Genomic DNA, 25,613 nt, shown 5'->3' on the forward strand with positions numbered 1-25,613 from the left:
CTGACCTCCAACCCAACTTCTGAAGAACAAAGACCTTTGCTATACCTGCTCCTCTCTGAGCGAAGAGGCTGCCGAGCGCTGCTTTCCAAAAGAAAGCCAGGTTTGCAGACCCAGAGCCGCTGGCTGCCCTGACCCCAGAAGCAGAAAGCAGAGCTGTGCCCATTTTATAGCCCGTCTGCTGTCCTGGCACAACCTCATCGTGAGAAAAAGCTGCACCTGCAGGAAAACCACAGCCAGGCATTAAGGATAAAGCAAGGATAATACCACCCATTTCACCTTTTAAAAGTCCTAAGTTTGGGGCTTTTTGGCTCACAGGAAGAGAGCGAGCGTGCGCGGCAGTGCAATTGCTGCATTACAGAGACCATCCTCGCTACCACAGGTGGCTCTCTGAAGGTGAAAAAAAGCCATAGGGTGACAAAGGAATTTTCCAAGTTCATGGACATGTATAATCTGAGATGTTTTGTTGTCTTTGTATGCCATGTATGTAAGAGTCACGGGAATTTGAAATGGGCAGTGAAATAGTAGAGGACATAAGTTTTTTAGTGGTATCAGCCTAAGAAGTGAATGAAACGATATAGCAGGTCTTTCTCTCATTTGTAATTTTGATATGCTGAAATGCCTGCACTTTAGTCTATCTGGCTACAAGCTCTTAAAGTACATGTTTATAAATCCTTGAGAAGAAAGAGACAAAATGAAAAAAATGACAGCTTTGAATTATAGCTGTGATGAATATTGTCATAATAAATTCTCTCCTCCACCCAAAAGAGCAATGAGGGATTCCTTCTGTACACACCATGTTTTCACAAGTCTAACACAGCCACTTTTTCATTTATAGCTTGCTTTTGGGCTGAAAGTCGCCACACATATTACATGAACTCAGCTGTAAATGATTCAGAACTATTTGGTTGAGAATACCATGTTTCTAGATAATTTAGGCTGAGATTTTCCAGGTTGCGCAAGGGCTTTTGCTACCCAAGTCAGAGAAACTGATGTATCTAAATCCTCTGGGCAGCGTGTCAAGACATAATCTTTTAGAGGTGTTGCTCTACAGCTTGTTTCTACAGCCATAATTGCCAGAGGAAGGGATGCTGAAATGATAGTCAAAACAATGCTTTCGTATGAAAGATTAGCCGTTTTCAACACCATGGCCCTAATCGGAGCTGTGATGTATATTAATCACCCATTCCCTGCTTTAGCTCCATCGGCTGTTGCTACAAAAGGGGATGACAATTCAAACAACACTTGGCTGGAATACTTGGCTGCTGTGCCCAGCTTTGCTCTGAACAAGATTTCCAGTGAAAAATGAATCCATTTAGAGACACTGGCTACACATTTTGCCATATCTTTATTGCACTTTTACCACGTTGCAAACAATTCCACAAAAATGCTGCAAAAGTAAGCCTAGAGCTGCCGAAAGCAGCTTTTTACCCATATATGTATATATTTACACAAAACTATCAAAAGCAAAGTTGAAAAGTAGCAGCCCGGCTATGGTAGTCTAGAAAGATAAGAGCTGCCACCTCCTTATGAACAAATAGTACAACTTGTCATTTTACATCACTTTGTAAAACCAACATTCAAGTATTCCTGTCAATGCACAATTAGTGAAATTCCCTTCCAGTAACCACTGTATTTATTATTATAATTATAATTATAATTTTTTGCCTTTAAAAGTTCATAATGCCTTAACCCTTTAAATGCTGAGTAGCTGGGGAAAAAAAGCATTTGATTTAAATAAGATACAGTGGATTAGAGCACTTAAAGGGTTATCACAAAATACTAAGTGGACTGTCACCACAAATAAAGTGTGAGTCACAAAACTATGCCGTCCCTCAGTTAAATTTGGTAGGTAGGTCTGGGGTTTCATAGATATACCATATATAAATACAAAATATTAAGTAAAGGCTTCCTTTCTATACAAAAAGGACAGGAGGTGCTTTGCTATCAGACCGTTGTCTGTCAGTGATCTGAGTATTTTCTCAATCTTTTCATAATCTCTCTTTAGGAACTAATGAAAAGCATCACATCAGACTTACTTTTCTTAATGAACTAATCCTTTGCAGAGTCTACATTTTACCTACTTTGGGAACAATTATATCTCATTTCTGAATTCACTGAATTCACGAAGTGGCACACACAGTCTTTTGCAAGACTTTTTTTTTTTTTCCTCTTTGAATCTTCTTTACTTGGCTGGTAAAAACGTAGTCTTGCGATTTCACTACCTCTCGGTCGTAACAGTGTTAACATCAGTGTTAAAGTCATTTTCAACCACATTGTCATAACCATCCTTTTCTATACAGTCACTAACAGCCTTGAGGACAATCCGCAGCCGCCTGTCCATCGCCTCCAAGTGAGGCTGGTAGAGAATGGGAGCTATTTTATCTTTTAGTAAAGATTCCTTCATCAAGAGACTGAGTTTGTATTCCTCCTTGGCTAACAACTGTAATCGCAGATAGGTAGACTTCCTTATTCTAAGAGAAAAAGGAGAAAAAAAAATGCAAATCAGTGTTTTCATCACTACTGATGCTGACAGGGTAAAAGGGTTACAGTCAGCATAGCGACAGCAGCCTAAAAACCTTATGATGTGACCTGAAATGATGAGAACCAGGCACTGCCGGAGTCCTGGCGCGCAGCTGGCGTTGTCACCCGGCCAGCGATGTGTGGGAGCCCTAATGCTGGAGAGGTTTTGGAGCGCAGCTCTACAGTCAAGCGCAGGCAGCCTCCACGCTCCTCAGCCGGGTAAGGCACCAACTGGATCGGGTGCAGCATTCATGGGGTCCCGTCCACGCCGGCAGTGACGCGCATGAGGCTCGTGGCACCGAGCTGCGGCGTGGCTGGTGGCAGCAGAGGCTCCCGCTGGCTGACCCCGCCGGGCTGCCCAGAGCCCCGCAGACGCAGAGCTCACCCCGCTCCCCGCCCGACAAAGCCGACTGCCACCCTCCTCTCTGAAAACGGAGAGCCCTCGTGCAGCACCTCAACAAGCTGGGGGGAATTTTGCCACTTGACTTCCACGGGACGCGTATGTTGTCTTAATAAAGCCCCTCTCAGGACAGCTCGCAGCCACGCTCCCGCAAGGTCCTGAGCTCGGCAAAGCACTTAACGTGCTAGTGCCGACGCTCGGGGCTAGCTCGGGTCGGGTGCACCGGCCAGGGCCACGACGTCTCCTCCTCGCCACGGCACGCAACAAAAGATTCACTTGAACATTTCGGTCCTGTTAGTGGAAACGACTGTATAAAATGGGAAACGACTCCGGAGATGAAACATACCTGCAGCACTGGTTTAAAGGCACCAATATGGAAAGTTCATCATGGGAGTATTTTCCAAACCTGTTAAAAGATAAGAGCAAGAACATGACAAAGGCTGTTTTAAAGACTGACTTTTTTCTTTTCTTTCCCCAGAAAGATTATTAAAGGTATTTACCCTCTTCCATTATCTAAGTGGATAATAAATGTTTCATTTCCAAACTTCTCAAAGGTTTCATAGTGATGTCGATCCATGTTACCTACGGAACAAAGAGAAAAAAAGCCCGTTCTCACTCCGGCTTGCTGCTGAGCCTGCAGGTCAGGGGAATACAAAAGCTACGGTTCAGCGAGAAGCCCCGCGCTCCCCAGACACGACGGCTGTGTAGAGCGGAGAAAACAATGGGTCTGCTGAGCTCGCTTGCTTCACTGTGGAAAGCCCGAAGTGTGTGATACTGGAAGATGGGCTGTTATGCCTCTGGGAGCTGGCAAGCTCTCCGTAGCTTTTATACTTTAAGCTCTAGAGGACCCATCAGGAGACAGAATGAACCTTCCCACCCTCCAGCAACTCCTCCTGGGGTGCTCCAAGGAACTCCCTCTCAAGTATGATGGCATCTCGACTGCCTTGGGGAGCCTGGTCATCCATGAGGTAGCTATGTCCTAAGCCAGCAGAGTGAAAGTGAGCCCTGCTGCTCCAGCCCTGGGTCAGTACGGCGTGCACTGTATGTGTGCAGGGTGCGAGGCTTATCTTAGGGAGGGGAAAATGCATCCTTCACGCAGGGATGTTAATCCATATGACTTTGCTAATATTGTATTAAACTTTTTGAACCATGACCAAACATCCTGTTTTTCCTCTAATAAGAACTTTGTCCAAATTTCTGGCTGCCTGGAAAGCCGAAACGGTATTATGGCTCTAACAGACGGATCAGCATGCTACTGCAGTGGTACAGCTGAACAGCTCTCCTCGGGCACCCATGGCAGGCAGACGCATGATCTGCTTTTTAAGGTCAATGTGCAGAGTACTGGTGCCAGGCTATGAATTTTGTCTTCATGGCGGGGCTCTTGAGCCACTTATAGATGCCACACATGGCTCCTGAGCTGTGATTTGCCCTCTCCTGCTGCAGCCTATTGCAGAAATCTCAGTAGTGGCAATGGCAGAGGTTATGGCCATGCTGGCATGTGTCCGAGGATCAAGTATGTCTGTTGGCAACTTACAGGTATATTAGCTGCAGCGGAACAGGTTTCATATGAGAATGTCTTGGTGTTAACCAGTGAGTAGGCTTGGAATAGGTCTCTATTACCTGCTTGTTAATAATTATTTTGTTCCGATCAGGTTACATAAAAAACAACAAAAACAAAAATGTCCTGATACACACCACAGTTGCCTTTGCGACAAAGCAACACTTCTTTTTTCCTCCCTGTGACAGCTTATAGACCAAGCAGCAGTGAATACTACTGCAGGTTGAAAACAATGTGCCAATAATGAACAGTCCTTGCATGTGTCCCCGGGAACCATACATTACAATAGTAAAGCGCTCACTAAAGCAAGCTGTGAAGCCCTTAACTGTTGTGAAGGAGACTAGCCTGACCTGTGTTCATCATCACTCTGCACTTCTGAACATCTTTGTTCCTTTAATCGGCACTGATGGGAATACATAATCATGTAAATCTACATTTTCTCATAATCATCTAGAATGGCACATACCGTAAATGCAGCTTCAACCATGCTTTAGCGAACTGCTGAGCTATGCAGAGTGGTGTTGAAAGAAATGGTTCTTATTCTAATTAAATGTTGTATTTAATTTTTGAAAGAGATGAAACATACCCATTAGGAAATCAAAAACTGTCATATCCATTATATCCAGAATTCTGGTCCCACTGTCATACGGGGGTGTTTGTTTAACCTCTTCACAATAATCTGGATCAACTTCCCATCTGGAAAAGCCAATATTTTGATATTTTATGTGACATACAAAGCCTACTATTACCAAAAAAATGTTATTTTGCAAAGATCTAGTTGTATCACGTTTGATTGAGGGCAGGGTCAGATAGAGGCAGCACATTCTTCAGGCTGCTTCCAGTAATGCAGGCAACCAATAACTGTGACTGATGAAAAAGGAAGAAAATCACAAGATTGAAAACTATCTGGCTAATAGCTTCAAGATTTAGGAGACCAGCTGCACCATCAGTCATATGATGAAAACATCTGAGACTTGTTTAGGGCTGCTGATAGCAGTGAATCTTTCTTCCACTGATAGGAGTTAGACAGGTCCCGTTGCATCCTGTCAAAGCCCCTGGAGGTATCTGTCCCATGAGAGAATTATGCCATTGAAGGTCCTGTTAGGTTCAGGACCATAAGCTGGACCTCCTTGCAAGCATAAGTACTCTGTCCCTGATCAGGAGCTGGACCCACTGAAGAAATACAGGTGCTCTCCTAAGCCTCAGTGCTTCAGAACAGGCAAGAATGGTAACTGCAGCACTGTTTTGTTTTCCTATCACCCTTTGCGGCTGGCGAACCCTTTGCTCACCACTACTCACTCTGCTTTCTTGCGCTTGTGGTAGGAACGTCTCCAAGGGTTTCTCCAGGTTTTCCTTTTAGCTAAAGACAAATCAGGTAGGAAAGCAGCCAGAGACCCTTCGATCTGATCTGGTTTTCCACACAGGGCGTGCTCTGTTGAGCAGTAGTAGGAGCACTCTCCATAGAAGCAGATGTTGTTGGCTGGCAAATAAAGGAAAACAGTTTTAAACCCTTACGTTCAAGAATTCATAAAAGCACTGATGCCTGTATGAGCAGAAATAAATCTCAGACCCAAAACCCCGTTACCAGACATAATTTTCTTCCACTGGAACCACTAGAAAGACATTCATTTCAGTGGCTGGGATCACGCCCTGTGCTGAGGTCTCTGTGACTATTTCTGGTCTATTTATGTTCCAAAAAAATCCAAATTTATTTTTTTTTTAAATCCTTTCCCTTCTTCTTTCATTTTCCCAGACTGATACGTCCTTTGGGATACATTTGTTACCCCAGGCTGGAACCCCAATTCCCACAGCTGAACAAGTGGCACGTGCCCAAGATTTACTCACCTTCCAAAATCTTGGCTTGTTTAAGAATAAACAACAACATTTCATTCATTTACTTGCTGGTATGAGAAGAACTGTCAGTTCTACTAAAGAGAATTATTTACCATGAAGGCTTATGTGGGAGTGTATGTGGAAGGCGGAAATAGCACAGATGTAACTCTGTCAGCACACATCCCAAACACAAATTTCTTTCTCCACACATCACATTAACCACAGAAAAAGAACCTGCAGCAGGAGTGTGTGTTATCTTAAAACCTCCCTAAAGCCGCCACCACCTACTTCTGTACCAACAGGAATACCCACCTCTTTACAAGAACCCCCTTCCCACGTGAAATCGGTGGGAGTGGGAGAGAGCAGCTCATTCCCAAACACCACCAACATCACACTACGAACAAGAACAGGAGCACAATGCTGATCTTCTTGTCGGTGTGCTACAACTCTTCTGACATGGCTTTATGCACATAAAATGTCATTAGAGGAAGACTGTGCTCTTTCCTTACGGTAATGCGTGAAGCTGAGAAGTCACATTGCTTCCTAATTCCGCACAAGATCTCTAAATTCAAATATTGCTTCTGAGCTGCTCTCCCTTTAGGCAGGATCAGTATAAATGAGGCAGGAAGGGCTGGTGAATCGAGGGAGGTGATTTTCTGCCTGCCACAGGAGAGCACGTGGCTCGGAAAGGTAAGGTGGTGGGTTTTCATGGCAGCGATGCCCTGCGGCACGACACTCTGCACGTCACTGTGACGTCCCCCCAGTCCAGACCCGACCTACGGCGGCGAAGCGGCCGGCGGAGGTGGTACACTGCCAGTGGGCAATGCAAGGGAGACGGTGAGTCAAGATGACGAGGAACAATACCGGTCCCAGTGCTATGGAGATAACAGGAGGGAGGGAGAAACAGGACAAGGAGCTGCAACTGGGGAAGGAGGAGAAGGACAACGTGGAAGAGCAATAAGGTCTTCTGATGTTTTTGATTGTATTAATTAGCTGTATTATCCAAGACCTACTGTTAACCTTGGAATTACATCATATAATTAGACTAAAAGGCTGGTGTGTTACTACTTGACAGTTTGTCTCAGCTCTTCATTTCCAAGCTTCTATTGATGGCCATCAGATTTGTCCATTAAGTCGTGATTACTTCACTCTGGACACAGCCTCTTCGAAACCCTCTGTTGTGACTGACTCATAAGGGCCACCCATTTATCTGTGCTCAGGAACAACTCCAACCCAAACTGCATATTTACATTTACAGGCTTGACTCATACCAGCTAAACACATCCTGACTCAGTCCAGAAATATTTACCCTGTGGTCAAAAACCTCATTGACAATTACTGAAAGAAAAGTGCTTCAGGGAAGAGAAAACAGAAATTACAAAAGGAAGGAAGGGAGCACTCAGCATGACTATACTTTTAATTTTGTAATTTAAACTGTTTTACCATGCAGGATACCCTTTCTTAAAAAATATTTTAAAAGAAGTTTTTTCTTATATATACAGCATACTTAGTCCCTTAACATGCTAATTAAAGGAACAGTAGTTTGAGACTTCCCATGAGCTAAGAAGCGACCATGCCCTTGGCCAATAAGCCACTCGGCTTGGCTATCTCCTATGAACCCCAGCATGAATCTTGGCGCTGCTCATCACATGATATGTTTATTAATTTCTAAACAGAAACCCCACTCATTTTTCCTTTTGAGCAACTCAGTAAAGTAACTCATATCTCTGATTTGAAGTTTTGAAAAGTTTTGAAAACCTTTTTACAAATTGTATGGGAAAAGAGCAACCACTGTTAGGGAAACTTGGGTCGGAAGGCACTCTGGAAGCCTCTGGTCCAAGCTACATGTTCAGACCGGCACTAACATGAGAGTCAGACCAGCGTTGCCTTCTCTTGTCCAAATCCGAAACCCTCAGCTTCTCCTTGTGCACCAGATGCACCAGCTCCAAGACCAGCTCAGTGGCCCTCCTTCGGACTCACTCCTTTCATTAGTCTAAAATCAAGTGTGGTGACAACATCTAGACAAAGTTAACCGAACGCAAGGCCTGGGCGTGCTGCCCTGCAGTCTATAACCTCTCACGAGTTTCTCTTGCAAAAATGCTACCATGGCACGGGCTTGGCATAGCTTTTGCAGGGCAAACACAGGTGCCTCAGCTTCACCTTTGATCATCCTGGCAAAACCAGGAGGGTTTCATGCCTCCCTGCGAACCTCTTCCATAATTCAGAATCCAAGCGAAGGCTTGTCCAAGCACCTGTGGGCAGCGCTGCCAGCCGCAGGTGGTCTGCAAACAGGTGGATCATGCTGGGCCGTTAGGAAGGCTGGGATACTCTCAGCCAGTAAAAACTGGGGAAAAAAATCTGTGATTTAGACCCTTCAAAAAATTATTGCAGACAAAATAGTATTTCAAGGGGTTCCAGGCTGCCACACGGAATGATTTAGAAGAAATCACACACAGATGCTGTTTGCTGCGGGTTAGCGCAGAAGAGCCAGGAGATACAAAGAGGTCCCTGGTCCCCGGGACCCCACTGGGAGGGAAGGCAGGGCCCTCCCCGCGCTGCAGCCGCGGTTTGTGTTTCCAGCTGTTTGAAGCTGCGGTGGGGCTCGTGCTTCAACTCAGCTCTGTCAGCACCACCTGCTCATCTGTGGAGGGGGGAACCTCTGCAGATTCATCTTGGTCGCCTGAGACAATTTATCTTCCAGGGTTTCTGTGACCTGACTTCCACCCGGCAGCGCGCAGCCAACGCTCGGCGACCCGCCACCATAACGGCTGCGTGGAGAGCGAAAGGCCCAGCAACGGCCCTCGCACGCTATCGCAGCCTCCGCTGCTGGCTGCGTAAACCCGGCCTTTCGAGAAGGGAATTCTACTAAACGCAGCATTTTGCACAGCGGGAAGGCAAATGCTGTGTTTAATAGTTTGCTTCTGAATTCAACTTTGGGAACAATGAAACCCTGCTCCGTATTGTCAACCAAAGCAACTGGGACTCATCACTTGACAGCAACCACACATTTGTATCCAGACACATCTTCAGGAAAGCTGGACGGCCATGGCAGCGACGGCAGCCGCTGCTGCAGCGTGACGCGGCTGCCTGCGCGCGCCGGGCCGCGCGTCCCCGCTCCGGCCGGGCTCCTCCGCAGAGGCCCCATTGCCGCAACGCGAGTCCAGCCCGAGCGACGGCAGGATGAGTCCTGACGTTAAGACAGCAAACTCGCGGTAAAACCACAAGTGTGTTTCTCGGTGAGAAGGTACTTTCAATGGCGAAGCTTTTTCTGCCTGCCGTTACTCTCCCTGTGGGCTCAGACCTGTGGTACGTACTCTCCATGGCTCCTGTCTGATTTCTGGGGGTAGTGGAGGTGAAAGGATGCTGTATCTCAAGTTACTATTAAAGAAATTAACTGCTTTGATTGATACAGAATAGACATCCCGATACATCTACCCTAGTTCTTATATACAGGCAGTTAAGATCACAGAATCACAGAATCACTAGGTTGGAAAAGACCTTCAAGATCATCAAGTCCAAACATCAATCCAGTGCCACCATGTTCCCTAAACCATGTCCTGAAGTGCCACATCCACACGTTTTTTGAACACTTCCAGAGATGGCAACTCCACCACCTCCCTGGGCAGCCTGTTCCAATGCCTGACCACTCTCTCGGTGAAGAAATTTTTCCTAATATCCAATCTAAACCTCCCCTGGCGCAACTTGAGGCCATTTCCTCTTGTCCTATCGCTGGTTACTTGGGAGAAGAGACCAACACCCACCTCACCACAACCCCTTTTCAGGTAGTTGTAGAGAGCGATAAGGTCTCCCCTCAGCCCCCTCCTCTCCAGACTAAACACCCCCAGTTCCCTCAGCCGCTCCTCATAGACTTGTGCTCCAGCCCCCTCACCAGCTTTGTTGCCCGAATTATCTGGGGAAACATTAACTTTTAAGGTTCCTTAAAAATGTAGAAAACAGAAGAGGTACCAAATGCAGAAAACCACAGTTCTCATTTAAGACTTCAAGGTGCAGTAGCAAGCTCTCTGAAACCTAAGTAGGTGACCCACACTCTGCACAGCAGGCTGAGGGCAAAATTCCAGCTAGAGACACGAGCCCCGTGCTTCGCCGGCAATCCCACGCTGAGAGCAGAGTTCAGCCTTTCGAAGGCAAAGGTCGGGGGGAGAGGGGAGATGAGGTCTAACTGCAGTGCGGTCCTTCTCCTCCCAGTAAAATCGCCCAGCCCGTACGTTCCCCTCACATACGATAGAGGTGTTGCTGTACAGACCCCCCTCCCTCAATACACCTGCAAGAGAAGCGACTGCCAGGAATTTGTGCTCCTGCAGAGTGGGTAGAAACGGCAAGAGCAGCAGTGCTGGCAAACCAGAAAGGGAGGGATGTTTGTACGTGCTGAAATGTTCCAACGCTGTGAACGCGCAACACGCCAACTCTTTCTTCATTAAAAACCAGAATTGTTTCCCCAGAGCACTAGAGGCAAGAGAATCCCAAGCGGTGTTGAAAATGTCTGATTTTCATTATCTGAGGATGAATGGATACAATTCGTAATGAAATCCACGCAAAAATCATGGTCTGGTGATCGAAACTCCAACTAATTACAACAATTAAGAACCAGAGTGTCTGTGTACTCATCCGCACGTTTTCTGCGCGCCGTCCTGATAGCTGAACAATAATTCTTCTCAGGAAGAAAACGAACAAGTGGAGATACCTTAAAGCAAATTGCTTGGCAGAGCAATTCTTTTACTGAAATTTGCATGACTGTTAATAGAGGACATTTAGCAAGCCTGTGCGACTGGAGTACTGGAAAGAAACCCGAATGTTTACTACAGCAATACATGAAAAGATCTTTCTTTTACCTGCTCAAAATAATAGCTAATTCAGAATTGCTATTGTTTGCTGAGAGGGGAAAAAAATCCATAATCCCTTGGAACTGGTTAATATGAACAAAAACACAGTGCTTACTAGCTGTGTAACATTGATTTCTTTAAGCTGCTGCCTCAATTACTTCCAAAATGAAGGCTGACATCACTAATATGTCTCTTTTTTCCCAGCAAATTACCATTCATTTGTAAGAGTAGCAGGGCTACTGCAGTCTGCCCTGCTGCAAAAGATGTAAAATTAATTTAAATAATTACTGACCTAATTCCATTTCTCATGTTTAGCCCAAACTGCCTGGAAGTGCACTTTTCCGCAAACCTGCCTCCTCTCTGAAGGCAGCCTAACACATCGACCGACCAGTCGATGGTCTGCTCGCAGCCGTTCCCACCTCCCAGCAGAAGCGGCGATGCCGCTCTGCAGCGCGCTCTGAAGCTACATCCTACCTACAACCTGCATCCGCCGGTGGCTTCCTGGCAGGACGGCACCCTGGTTTCTGTGCCTCATGGTACAAGTGAGGTGGCCCAGGCCATGGGCCCGTGGAAATGCAGTGAGGTTTCTCCTGGCATATCCCCGCGCTGCTTCGGGGAAGAACACGGTGTATTGATGAGCATCATGAATACTTACCCGCGGAGGGTTTCCGCCGCACATAGTGATCTCCCAGCCCGAGGGGAAGAGCTTTGTATAAAATCAATGACGTGTAGTGCTTGTTTCATTTCAAGAGATGTCCGTGGGTGCACGGAGAGGGACGCTCCGCCAGCAGACACAGGGTGTCCCCGCGGCCGCTGTCGCTGAGCACCGCTGAGGATGGAGACGCAGACCCCAAAGGGAGGCCCAGGGGGTCCTGCTGCACAGGCTGGCTCTTGCAAGCGTCCGCATGGCACACCTCAGTTTCTCAGCTTTGTAGCCAGTTCTCCCTCAAAACCAAGTGACCTTGGTGCCCCTCAACTGCCAGAGGGGCAAGTCAGCCTCTTCCAGCCTTCGCCAGGCTCCCGGATCCCTCCTCACCCTCAGCTCCCCAGGCCCCGGGGCTCGTCCCAGCACCCTCCTCTGCTCCCTTTTCTGCCCTCAACCTGCTGCTTGCGCTGCTGCTAGGTTTGTGAATTTGTTTCCAAATGCTTAACTTAGGACCTTTATTACTTTTTCATTAAACATTAATTAGTGCCTGCCTCTTAAGGTCAGTATGAAATAGAAGACGGAGGTTGGGCATGTTAATGAGAATCTAACTAATTAAACTGGGGACTTGTAGGGAAGAACTCTGACAAGTAACCAACATGATTTAAGCAAAGTATATTGATTTAGGAAATGTAGAATTGAAAGAAAAATTAATTGCGTAAGCGTTTTATTCTCCAGAAAAGCCTGATTCACAGTTAATCAAATATTTTAATTGAATTTATCTGAGGCCTCTAAATAAATTTGAATAAAGGATTATGCTTGGATCATCCCTTGTATGTCTGGAATTTCATAATGACAAGATAAAGATCTTCATCCGAACTGGCAGCCTTAACTCTGCATTGCTGTGCTCTGGCTGCTGTAAGCTGCTCAGTACTTGAGTAGAGTTTTGTAATTCTCAGAAATCACTCAAATTCACCCCTAAGCCTTGATATATAACCTGGGAAGACTGAAAAGCAAGCAAACCTACTAATCCATGTCTTACTTGCTAAAATGGGAATAAAATGGCTTGTATTTCAAATGAGCCACAGCACCTCGTGCACATAAACAGTCACAAGATTTTTTTGCCATCTTTTGTGCGTGATTGTTTGCATGAAAAAAAATCAAGCAAAAAAAAATGTAGAGAGGGAGACAAGTGACTGAGGCACAAGTGCCTAGCTCTACACGTCAGGTTTGGTGAACACTGTCACCATGTACTGTCACCACGACCGCACATGTAAAATTGGAGCACTCATAACATGGGGTAAGATGAAACCTCTTCTAGTTACGTAATGTATTTTACAAGTGAAGTTACTGGAATAAATAACTGTCTGCTCAACTGTGTGTGTCCTGCAGAGCTGAACATAAATACTAAGCTAAAAATAACAGCCATAATAATGACTTTATTGGTGATCACAAAAGTGTGATAAATATTTTAAGAGAGAAAGCTCTGCAATGACAGGGCTCTGGTTTCTAGCTAACAGCAATAAATTACAGTTACATCAGGAGAAACCATAATTAAGTCTTTGGATTTTGACTTTAGGGATCTGGGATAAACAGCTTCTGGCCAATCGCACAGAGAGCGAGGGAGAGATCTCAGGAGATTGCTGCTCCAGATTGCCTGTTACACAAAGCACAGCCTGAGTTCAGCAAAGCACATTTGCATGTAGCTGAAATAATATGCGTTAAGCTCACCAGAACATAGCTACATGCTTTAAATTGAGTATTTCCCTATATATTCTTTCTGTAAGAACATACTTAAGCATGTATTTTCGTGCCTTAACTCAGAGCCTTAATTTCTCCATCTCAGCATCCCAGATTCTAAACAGAGATGATACCATTTTTCTCCTACTCTTTGCCTATCTTTACCTATTCTAGATGTATATTCTGGTGAGCAGGGCATGGTTTTACCCTGTGTTTGTAAGATTCCCACTCGGTGGAGCTCCATCCTTGGCCAGGGCCACCAGATGTTGTGGAAGAGTGAATAGTAGAAAGAGAGAGTGGCATCAGTTCCTGGGGTCAGCCCTCAAAGCAAGAACGAGGACTGGGAACAATTCAGGTCGCTTCTACTCTGCCCTCTACCCAGCAGAGAATTTGAGCTCGAAGAAAGGTATGTTACACATCTATTTGCTTGATGTTTTTCAAACTCCTGTTGTAACAAAAACTGAGGTTCATGACTCTGAGAAAATTAGGTTTTGGTCCTCCAGTCAAATGCATCTGACCAACAGAAGTGACGGATCACACTGCAGTAGAAAAAAGGTCTAAATAACTAATGGGCTAAGTAATAAGGTTTTGGGTAAACTGAGAGCGACAGAAGAAATTGCTTTAGAAATTACTCTACATAAAACATTTGTTGAATACATTGCTTTTGTGAACATAAAAGCCTGTCTCTGCAGATAATTTGTCAAGGGGAAAAGGCACTCAACTCAAAACAATACAGTCTTCTTTGTAGGCTGTGTCTCCACATTTATTTTTATTCAAAGGTCTAGAAGACAGTTCTACTAGAAATATCTGAGCAATTAAGCAATCTACACATTGTTCCCTTAAGTACGTGTTCGAAGGGATAGAAAGAATATAGTGTTATTTCCAAGACTACCTGGTGAGATGAAAAACGTTCTCCACAGTTTCTTGTCACGAGTAACATCTCGTATTTCTCTCGTCATGTTAACCAGTCTACCTGCAACCGGTGGCACGCGACGGAAATCCAGGATCCTGGAAGAGAAAGAAAAGAGCTAGTTTATGTAAAGGATTAAACTATAATGATAGTGATAGGTTTTAGGAAGGTTCACTACACATTGAAGGCACATTTATTTGTGGTCTTTAAGGAGTAAAAAGCCCATCAACTTTATCCTTCGTATAATATATTACAAAGTATGTCCTGAATATGATCAGCTCTGACTTGCCTACATAGTATGGAGCAGATGCAAAACACAGAAGGGTATGAGGACACATTGTTCCATGAAAAAAATCAAGAATTTCAAGAATTCCAGAAACAAGAGATAGTAGAATATTATTTTTGACTTTGTGCTACTTCAGGATTGTTATAACATGCATTTTGCTCACTAATTCTTTAAGTGACTTGAGGAATGGGATTTCAGCCTCTTTATTCCATAAGCACCATTTAATAGATCTAAAAACGAGTAATTTTTTTTCCTGACAGTCTTAGTATTTGTTTGATTTATTTGCTTCTGCTGCTCTTTGTTTTAATACCGTTACACCAACCTAAACAATCACCCTGAGACTAAAAATTTTCTCATGGGCAAAGGCTTTCTCTACCCCAAACTCCCCCATCTTAGTCGATCATTAAAAACTCCCTATGAAGCATTGCTATTAGATACCGTAAAAGAGCAAAGTCCCCGTACAAAGCCTCCCCTTAGCTGGGATTTTTATGTCCACTGTCTGCTGGTAAGATTTTCTACATTGGGTAGCAACTGCTTTTTTCTGCTTAGTGTGTGGATATTTAACATACCTCCCTGCAGGAACTCCATTAATGTTTTTTCCTACAGCACCATCTGCTTAAAATGACAACATAAAATATAAAGCAGAAGGGATCAACACCAAGGTCAACAACAATAAAACATAGAAGATCCTTGAAAGATCTGACCAGTATGGCTCTTAATGGCAAAACTACCTTGTGCCACCCACTGATAGTGCCACCCTCATTTTAACCATCAACCCAGAAGGCAGCGATACTACACATACCCCCAAACAACTTGTGGCCCCAAAGATTCAAGCTTTTGATGGATGTTTCTTGGCACTTCAGGGTGTGAAAGATGTTTCAGTTCTAACTCAAGCTGTGGAATGCCATGTTTTCTAGCCATACTGTTAAATAGCTCCTCACTAATGATTAATTCCTGCTCCTAATCTGGGCAGGTTGAAAGACTCAAGTCTATTCCGAGCGTTGGGGTACCCACCTCACCCTGCACTAACTCTGCCTGGGGGGGGACATTTTCAGCTAACAGGAGCATGGGATGACCATCAGTGCCCTCTCCTTCCTACTAACTTGTGGCTTAAATATGCTCCAGATAAGGGACGGCCCCAGCTTTTTGCTGTGAAACTAGAACTCTCTCCCAACCCAATTATTCCTCTCTGAATACTCGCACGATTCCCCACGCCTCGCTTGGGTTTGCATGCCCCAGAGCTAAGCGGGGTGAGCCAGACTCCCAGCACACTCATGCGACGTATTCCCGGGGAGACAGGTCCTTGCCATATGCACTTCAAGATCAGAGGGGAAATTCATTTCTTGGCTTCTCTTCAATATAATTTCTCTTTCTTTTTGAGAATTACTTATTGCCAGGTTTCTTATTCCCAGAGCAAGTCGCATTTCCTAATTATTAATCTACCCTTTCATCATCTGCCATTTCTTTTATTCATGGGGTTTGCCCACCTTTGTTCCATTTTTCCCTTTTTTGAAAGTAATTTAGTTACATGGCCGGCCAAGTGCAGAAACTTATCACAATATTTCTACTTTTCTTTTAATGCAAATCTGGTTTACTTGCCTGTCCAAATGAAATGCTGCTATTTCTGCATTATGTCTTTCATAGTCTGAGAAATAAAAAAAGTCAGGTGGCGTTTCTTGTTCTCTGGTTTGTCTGTAAAGAAAAACAAGGAAAGTGTTTTAGTGAAGGGTTAGCATTTCTAAGGAGCAGTACTCAGTCATCAGCATTCAGGAGTTCAGTATTCTTTGCTATATATTTGCCTCTAAATACTTTGTATGCATTATTTGCCATGTAGCCTTCATTTTATCTTCTTTTTTAAACTACTGTAACAAAAAACAGGAATTCAAGACTTGTGCATGCAGGCTGCTGTCACAAAGCTATTCCACTCAAGACTCTCGCTCTATTTAGCAAGATCTGTTTTATCACTCTCAAACATTTCATTAGTGATAGCAGTGAAGACAATGTAATTTCATTAAATTATCATTAACTAATTATGAAATTTCCAAAAGTAATAACATTTTTCTCTCATGTTTGGCAGCCATGCAGCTCCTATCTAAAATATGACCCTCCCTCTGTATGACTTAGAGCCAGAAGTGACATGTTTTTCTCATTTCAGAAGAAATGGGATCATTGCAGTTTGACGGCCAAGACACATGTCATGTTTCAAAGAACATTAACAAGACCATGCTCCAGAGTGGATGTAGAATTTGTTGTTTCTTCAGCTTAAGAACCAATAAAAAATGTCATTCTGATGGAAATAGAAAGGCTAAAGCTTCCACACTGAACTCCACGGAAAATAGAAAGCTCTATATAACAGAGGAGCAAATCTCTGTCTCACTTTAGGCAATTTCCAGTCCTGATGGCTTTTGGATGGAGCACAACTCTGCCTGGGCCCCACCTGAACCTACATCATGCCCTCTTTTGAGGGAGGGAGATAAGCACTGCAAAATTGCTCTGCAGAGCATCTGCAAGGGAGGACAGCTCCCCAGAAAAGGAAAACAAAGCTCTTTCTCATTCCTCGCTGTCACAGGTGGCCAGCTGACAGCTCGCGCGTCGCCCGTGCTACACACCGCCAATTAAAATACAGCTTCTACACAGGGACCTTGTCACATCAAAGGCTTTGCGTGGTACCCATGCAGAGCTCAAACCTCCAGAGAATTTGCAGCTAGTCCTAATGACAGGGCTTGCTGGGAACCCGAAGCTATGTCCACCCACACTCATTCCCACAAAGACCACCATGACTGTTGGGACTGGTACATGCCTGTGAGGCCTCCCGTCTCCACCTTGCTGAAGAAATCAGATGAGTCTCATGTTTTTTTGGCTATATGAAGATTCTGCTATGCAACCAGCAGGGTCTGGAAGGCTGATATCCTTTCTCAGACATTCTTCTTTATATTAACATCTCAGCAAGGTACTCTGTCTCACCCTGAAGGATGATCAATTGCCATCATAGAGACAACATGAAGATATTTGACTTGTGTCCAGTATAACTCGAGATCAGAGCGTCCTCTGTAACACCCTAGTGATGCTCTGGCCAAAACAGCACTGACCACTGCAATCGTAGTGGTCACAGAGATGGCCAACACTTGGCAGAAGTCCTGCTAGAGTGCTGCTGTGGCTGCCAAGAGTTCATATGGAGACAAGCTAAAAGTGAGCCTGGCATAAAATAAAATATAGTATTTTGCTTTGTCTCCATACTAAATGCAAAAGGAGAAGGAACATGACCACAAAGAGGAATATGGCAGAGCCAGAAGCCTGTGGCACATCACACAATACACCATGCAATCAAGACTAGAGCTAGGAGAGCTGCAACCCTGTCGTGCATATTCCCGTCAAAAAGGAAGAAATGAGCTCTGAATATAAATTCAAAGGAAAAGATTAACATATTTCTGTTGGGCAGAAAATTACACATTTGTATATAGCTTTCTATCCCCTCCAGATTTTAAAATACTCAATTTCTTCAACAAATCAAAGAGAGAAAGACTCATCCCAAGCTTTTGCAAACTTTACACATATCAGCACATCTGATAAGTTGCAGAAAATGTTACTAATTAGCTAATCAATGCCATCTGCTTTTTATCTCTCAAAGACTTTAAACAAATCATGGCTGTTCCTTTACAGAAAATCTTGCTCCAGAAAATCAGCCTTAAATAAAGGGTAAATCTCAGTCTTGCGAGCACAGCTAGACCCCCAGCCCAGCTCCATTACGCTGCCTGCTCGACGTGCCGGGCAGGCAGTACATCACCGCCAGGATAGTCCGGTCTCTCTAATTTCACTTTTCTATTTGCTCCCTGCCACCCCTGGCAATGGCTGGGGATATTATTCATTTGGGAGTAAGTATAGCTCTCCTGCAGGCTTAGACTTGTTTGTACGTATTTCTCTCCTGTCATAATGTATTATTAAGTGGTAGCGCACCCTCCTAGAAAATCATGAACTTGATTGTCCTAAAACCTTCAAAAATGGACACCAAATCCACAGTGCAATCTAGACAATGGAAATACCGGAATTTTTTAAACCTGACTATATATCATGAAACAAATGCCCCAGTTTCTTTGATGCTTCAGGTGCCTCCCTCTACTTATCTACAGAAGAACACCCTCCAGCCACAGTCCTCGTGGCCCATGCCCGTGTCAAACAGTTATGGCTCACACATTTCTGTCTCTTGGAAATACTCGGTTATTCTGAACATAGACTGGGAGGAGTATTTATCAAATCTTCAATTTGTTTTATATGCCTTATGTTCCTTTGCAAAACTCTGCAAAACTAAGATGTAGCAGATCCAACATGAAACCCTCTCCTGAAATAACCCTGAAAAATTCTTTCTGCTGACTTATTCATAGAAAGAAGAGGAACCTTGTTCCTGGGATCTGACTTTAACTGGTAAGAGTTTTTTATTCAAACATACATTTATCGTTAATTTGATGTCTGCAGCAGCACCTCAAGAGATTAATTGGTAATTCCTCAGCCACAGGAAGCTCCCACACCACCAGCAAATGCTAACACGTGTGACGATCATAGCCTAAGGTACACAACTGAATTTAAAAAGCCAAAGGAACCTCAAATGGCTTAGAATCAATGGAATCAATGGACTGTTATGAGAATGCCTTTAACAGTGTTAAAAGGGCACCTACACCATAATCCGTATTTTTTACTTTACCTAAATGTATTTATACATGATTTTATTTTATCCACTTTAGAAAACTTGCTATTTTTTAGTGTGCACAATCTAATCAATGCGTTGCCGGGTCTGGAGCTAATTCTTCTCATGATCTATTCTGATGTATACGTATAGAGATGTGGAAGATCAAACTCTGCTCTCAGCATCATGGGCGTACAGTCAGCAAGTCTTACCAGTTACTCCGGCTTTAGGTCATGGTAACTGGCCCTCACTCTCAAAGTGACAGGCTGGGAAAGGGGCATGCACCTCGAGTCCCTTCCAGGTCAAGTAAAGTATCTTATAAAACACTGGAACCAATCCGTCCCATAGCATATTTTAAACGAGAATTGCATTTTAAAGAGGCAAAACCCCCCAGCCCTCAGGTTGTTTTGGTTTTATTACCTGATGGCTATTGAAGGCTATTTTCTAATAAAATGACACACATAATGAGACATTTGAGCACACAGACCAATACGCTGAACCCTCTGCAGAAGTGTACGCTTCTGAGGGACAATAGATTCAAGCAATGGTCGGAGCTCCTCAGTGCCAGCAGTAACAACTCACAACGCGCAGGACACAGGTTCTGCACAGGTTGCAGATGGTGGGAGAGGACTTCTGGCGGTGGATCTTATTTTGCAAACAGCTGGAATCTGGTGATCCTCTCTTCGGAGAAGGATTTGGCAGATATTTATAAAGGCAGGCTGGGAAGCTCTGGAGGAGCGACAGATGGAGGTCTGTTGATACTGCACACAGTTAAAAATTACACAGTGGCACCAGACCAATTACAGCAGGAGGAAAAGACAAACCAGCACGGTAACACTAGTAGAGGAGAAAGAAGAACCAAGGGGAAATCAAAGCCCATGAAAATTTCCCCACCATGGCACAACGTAGAGAAAACGTGGGAACTAAAGAATGGTTTCAAACAGGACGGGGCCACGTTTGGGTTGACACAAGATGACATGCAACTGTGATCTGATCCTGTGGCTAGAAAAGCGAGTCATGCTTAAAAATAGAAGAAATAAAGCTACTCTGATAAATGAACAGTCATGAATAAATCTGGTGAGTCAGTTCCATTCTAGCTACGGTTGGGAACTGTTTTGGTGTTCAGTAATATTTGGATAAACCAACATAGTGATTTGCATGCAGAAATAATTGCAAAGCCTCAAGCTTTTCTTAAATATTTCTGTAAACATTTTTTGGCCAATTACTTGATCCCCAAAACCCAACATTAATAATTTCTTGGGCGGGCGGTTTCTGCCATTCATGAACTTCATCACCACAGTGAGACTGCAGCCTCTCTGACATTTCAGGAAACGCCGTTATAGAAACTAAACCTTTAACGTGGAAATCTATATTTAGTTTCCAGGATCACTTGCATACACCTGCCTAAATTACCAGGATTAATACCCACCAGGGCCATGTATTACTCGAAAGAATCCTGCCTTGACACCAGACTTCCTTTGCTCTGGAGGGGTCCTATTATCTGTACAGCAGCCAAAAAGCTAGAAAATAGGGCAAACAGCCCAATCTGAGTCAAGTGTTATCCTGACAGACACATGCTGTCTTCCTGTGCCAAAGTCCAGAGACGTTTCAGAGACACCTTTTGTGTCAAACTCGCATACCTTAACTAATGAAAGGACGTGCCGCTGGTTTGAGAACAGCTCCTTTTAAATAGGTTGCACTCCTGTTCCGACACGTAATCAGGGGAATCAACCGCAGGGATTAGGGATAATTACGGATCACAACAACGAGCTTTGCTGCAGCAGGGAGTGGGTTTGCTTGGGTTAGACCATTTTGCAGACGCAGAGGGTGACCCTCTCCGGCCAGGGAAATTCGTCAGCAGCAAAAACAGGCCAACGAGGCATGGTAATTGCATTGGCAGGGACACGACTAACATTGGTAAGAGTGTAATTTGGCTGTTGGAACAGATAACTGGACATTATCTGGGTCTACCCACAGCTACAGGTCGCTACTCTTCTCCTTTGGAAAGCAGCTTTCCTCTCTTCCCATGGAGTATTTAAGGTGTTTAAATACCTGTCCTGGAGATGAGTTGCAGGGTCCACACTTAATATACAGTCTTACCCAAATGATAAAATATAATTAATACGAGATTAAAAGGCTGCCGCTCAGAAGTTTGCTGCTGTGTCAGTTACTTTGGGGCCTGGAAGTGACTTCTTGCATTTGGAAGCAGAACGGTGGGTCTTTGCAGGCAGCCCCTTGCTCCGGCAAGCAACCGAAGCGCAGATGCTCCGTCAAGTCCGGAGAGCCTTTCTTCCTACACAGACGGGTATGAAATCTCCCCAGCCCTCGCCTATGAACTTCTTCTTTGTACTAGTGGAAAACTCAGAGAGAAAGTCTGGTGTCTGCTTGCAAGGTCTTCTCCCCGCCCCGCAACCCTTACGTCAAATTGGATTGTGCAGCAGTGGGATCTAGAGAACCCTGAGATAATCTAAAGCTTATTATTCTAAGTGAAGGAGGCAGCCTGTGCAAAGTGTGGAAAAAAAACGGTGTCTCTGAGGCAGCTGCAGTCCTTAGGAGGGTACTTAGGTTTTGCATGCAGAGTTGTATCATCCGGGAGGGCTTTCTATGCGTTTGGCACCAGTTAGAACAGGTGGAAAAAATGCCACTTAATTTTATAAAACATTTTAGTGGCTTAGTAAGTCCTTAGGAAGATAAATGATATTGCTAATGCAGCTACATCTACAGTAGTGAAGTTATCTGGTGCCTATTTCCAATTCCTTATGGAGTCTTGGCAGCTGATGGCTTTGGCTTTATCAAAACGTTCTGCTACAAAGAGCACTCCCAGGAATGACACGAGCTGTTTACAAGAGCAGAATATGGTCCAGAAAATGAGCGGCCAGTCCAGGAATGCAAAGACAGGCAATTTAAGTGGTACAGAAAGGATGTTTGGCCCGTTTCATCGCTATCATCCAAATGACAATATGGGCCTCTGCAGGATATTCAGGCTTCTCCCATTTAACTAGCAGTTCTGCAGCTAGAAAAAATGAGAGAATATTTACTGTGGCAGAAAGACAGAAATTCGCACAGGGATGCGATAGCAATAGGAATAATTAGCAAACCGCCAAAAGGATAAATACCGAGATCATGCTATTGCACGCCAGCCCTGGAGTCCTTTTCTCCTCAGCAGATGAAGAGAGCTTGACAACAGCACACGCTCAAGGACCAGTTAGCTTAATATAAATCACAAACTTCTGATGCAGAGAATGACAATACGCCTCTGAAAGAGCATTTGTATATATAAATATCTTGTTACCTGGCACAGGAGGATAATGGGGGGAAGAGGGAGAGAAAATCCACAGGGAAACAGTATATTAAGGTGAGTTTTCTTTCTATGTCTGGTTGCAGAGTCAAAGAAAAAAGGAGGAAAAAATGCTCAGGAGGTCACCTAATCCATCCCCTGGCCCCAGGGTGAGATCAGCTAGACCTAAACTGTTCTTGACAGACATCGCTGTAACAGGATTTTCAAAATGTCCTTTTGCAACCCCATGGCTACAGCCCCCTCCTCCTTGACCCCATGCCCTGGCCTTACTCTTCTGCTAATCTCCAGTCTTTGCTTTTCCTCCTTGCTCCACGATCAAGGCAACACCATCACAGTAAGACTTGCTGGATTTGATCTGAGTGCCTTTCCGAGGAAGGAATACTGCGATAGACATGCCAGAACAACTGGTTCCCATTCCTGAAAAAAGCATCCCCAAGCCAAGACCTGGGAATGAAGCCTTAATGCCTTTGGACTGCATTTGGACTTCCTCAGCTCAGAGGCTCCTTCTTTACTAAGTACAATTCATTTATTTTTAATTGATTAAAAACCCAACCAACCCAAAGCCTTGAAAGCCTACTTTAGGCTTTCCCCCTAAAACCTGCACTCTTTCCAGAAGACAATGAAGCAACCTCTGGGTGTTTGTGAAAAGGTTGTGCAAAACCAGTCCCTTGCTTAGAGCAGCACCAGCAAAAGGTTCGTGATGTCACATGTACAAGATGTAGCAATATATATATCTAAAAGCAGATTTTCACCTGAGCAAAACACGAGTTACCACTCCTGACTACACAAGCAGATAGGATAGGAAGGGATGAATAACCAGGGTAACTAATATGATCCAAGAATATAAAAGATTCATTTTGTTCTCCACTAAAACATAAAAATACCAATAATAAAACCAGACGTTTTCCTCCTCTTTGGGGCTTTTCTGTTCCTTTTAGTGATCTGGATTTGGTATTAATATCTCAGAATGTACCCTCTCTATACCGTTGCCTTCACTGACATTGTGCTGACAGTAAAGTCAAGGCATAATCTCACAAATCATCATTTCATTGTCTACCAGCACAGAAGAATAGCTCTTTTTTTTCATTCATTCTTTTGTGCTTTCAGATACATAAGACATGAAGGGAATCTCTGATCAGCACAAAACACATAACAGTTTGATCAACTGGGAAAATCTCCTTCAGCAATTCAGAATATTACTTCCAGCTCTGCCTAGTAAGTAGCTGTCTGTCACCACGCGAAAAGCAAATGGAAAAAAAAATATTAGCGTAAGCGCATTTGTCAGGATGACTTCCCCACCCGCGCTTTTTGGCGCAACAGCCAGCGGCCCCTTCATGCTCCCAGGGAACGCGGCTGAAGAGGGGGAGTCCCTCTCAGGGAGGCTGCACTCTCAGCCTGGTCAGATCTCAGATTCACAGGTTGTTTTTGTGGTGGTGGTGGTGTTATTATTTAGATGATGGCTGAAAAGGCAAAATTAAATGCTGTTAGAAAAGAAGTAAGCCATACAAAACCAGAGAGATGAACCCCGGTGCTACCAATCTCTAGATGGATGAACGTAGGTGCACTTAATGTATAATCCAACACATACATCGATACCTCGATATCTAACACCACCTGCTGTGCTACTGGACACTATGTGACCTGACAAGTAGGATCATTCGTTATAGTACTTGCATGTGTTTCCCCGTATTTCCCCTGCACCCCACAATCATCTCAAATTTAAGAAGCAGGCACAGTGTTAGAAAGCATGCAGGTTTAAAACACGTGAGGTGAGATGAGTTTTTCCAACATTATGGGGTAGAGTCTGATCTCAGTTATCACCGAAAAGCAGCACCACTGGCTGCTGGGGTAAGAGAAATAAAGATGCTTTTCACGACTGCTTTTGTAAGCTGTGCACAGGGCTGCTTCTGTTCTAAGTAATGACACGCACGGCTGCTTTTTGGTCAGTAGTGGGGATTGAAGTGTATTTCCAAAAGTAGAAGCTCCGGTCTTCATACCTTGATTTAAAGAAGCCTACCCTCTGTGCAGGGAGCTCGGCGGGAGGTATGTAATCCATATGGGTATGCTGATTGCGCTGGAGGCGGCACACGCATGCAGAAATTGCAGGTGCGCAAATCCGTAAGACGTGCTGCAAATTCATCTTCGTCTCCCTCTTTTTGGACGCTGGTGGGCAGAGGGGGTGTAGGGCAGAGAACAGATGAACGCTGATGCCATGGTGGCTAAGTGGCAGTGCCCATTGGCTAGAAATTTTTTTCTAACATCCAGAAAAAGCAGGGCTTGTACAGAAAAACAAATGAGTCACGGTATGAAGAGAAAGGCAAGCTCTGGGAAGCTCCTGTCACTAGTTTACTCTGCAGATAAAAAAAATTCTTAACCCAGAAATATAGTTTGATTCATCTTTGAGATAGAAACCTGACTTGACATACAGGAATTGAAAGATTAAGAGGTACCTGACAGCACAAGAAAAGAGTTCCCAGTGCCAACATTAACATGGTCAATGCTATTGCCACAGCAGAGAGAAAAAAGCGTCATAGCAATTAAATAAGCAGGAGACATCATTAATAAGGTGCTACAGTGATATTTTGTGCCTGCCTTTAAAGTATCTTCATTAAGAAACTATATCACTATCAATATTTTCTGCCCTTGTATGGTTTGGAACATTTTGTGCTTTCAAACAAGTGGTGTGAGAATTTCCGACATGCCAAGCCCATGATATCTGTCATCTTTCCCCTTGATTTATCCCTTTGAGGCTCTGTTGTACATTGTCTGCTAGCCATAAATTGCAAACAAGAAAAAAGATACAGCTGCAAAAACTTTTTTTGAAAAACAGGCAGTGCAAACAGAGCTCAGTGTGAGCCCAGGTACCTTCAGCCTTTCTTCAGGAAAAAGCCTGCAGAATATTTTCT

At 44.2% G+C, this 25,613-nt stretch overlaps 1 protein-coding gene across 1 annotated transcript in view; it reads right to left on the reverse strand.

The window, feature by feature from the left end:
- Positions 1 to 1,866: 1,866 nt before the first annotated feature.
- FAM20C (FAM20C golgi associated secretory pathway kinase) overlaps positions 1,867 to 25,613 on the reverse strand; it is a 60,266-nt gene continuing 36,519 nt past the window's right edge. Inside the window, exons 4-10 of the mRNA XM_082006495.1 lie at positions 16,331 to 16,423; positions 14,428 to 14,543; positions 5,778 to 5,958; positions 5,065 to 5,174; positions 3,421 to 3,502; positions 3,267 to 3,326; positions 1,867 to 2,471 (exon numbers count right to left, since the gene is read on the reverse strand). Of these exons, the coding sequence (XP_081862621.1) occupies positions 2,219 to 2,471; positions 3,267 to 3,326; positions 3,421 to 3,502; positions 5,065 to 5,174; positions 5,778 to 5,958; positions 14,428 to 14,543; positions 16,331 to 16,423 (895 nt within the window). The 3' untranslated portion in view covers positions 1,867 to 2,218. The remainder of the gene's footprint in view (positions 2,472 to 3,266; positions 3,327 to 3,420; positions 3,503 to 5,064; positions 5,175 to 5,777; positions 5,959 to 14,427; positions 14,544 to 16,330; positions 16,424 to 25,613) is intronic.

This window comes from Phaethon aethereus (genome assembly GCF_964289735.1).
Source record: "Phaethon aethereus genome assembly, chromosome: 15".
Classification (NCBI taxonomy): Eukaryota; Metazoa; Chordata; class Aves; order Phaethontiformes; family Phaethontidae; genus Phaethon; species Phaethon aethereus.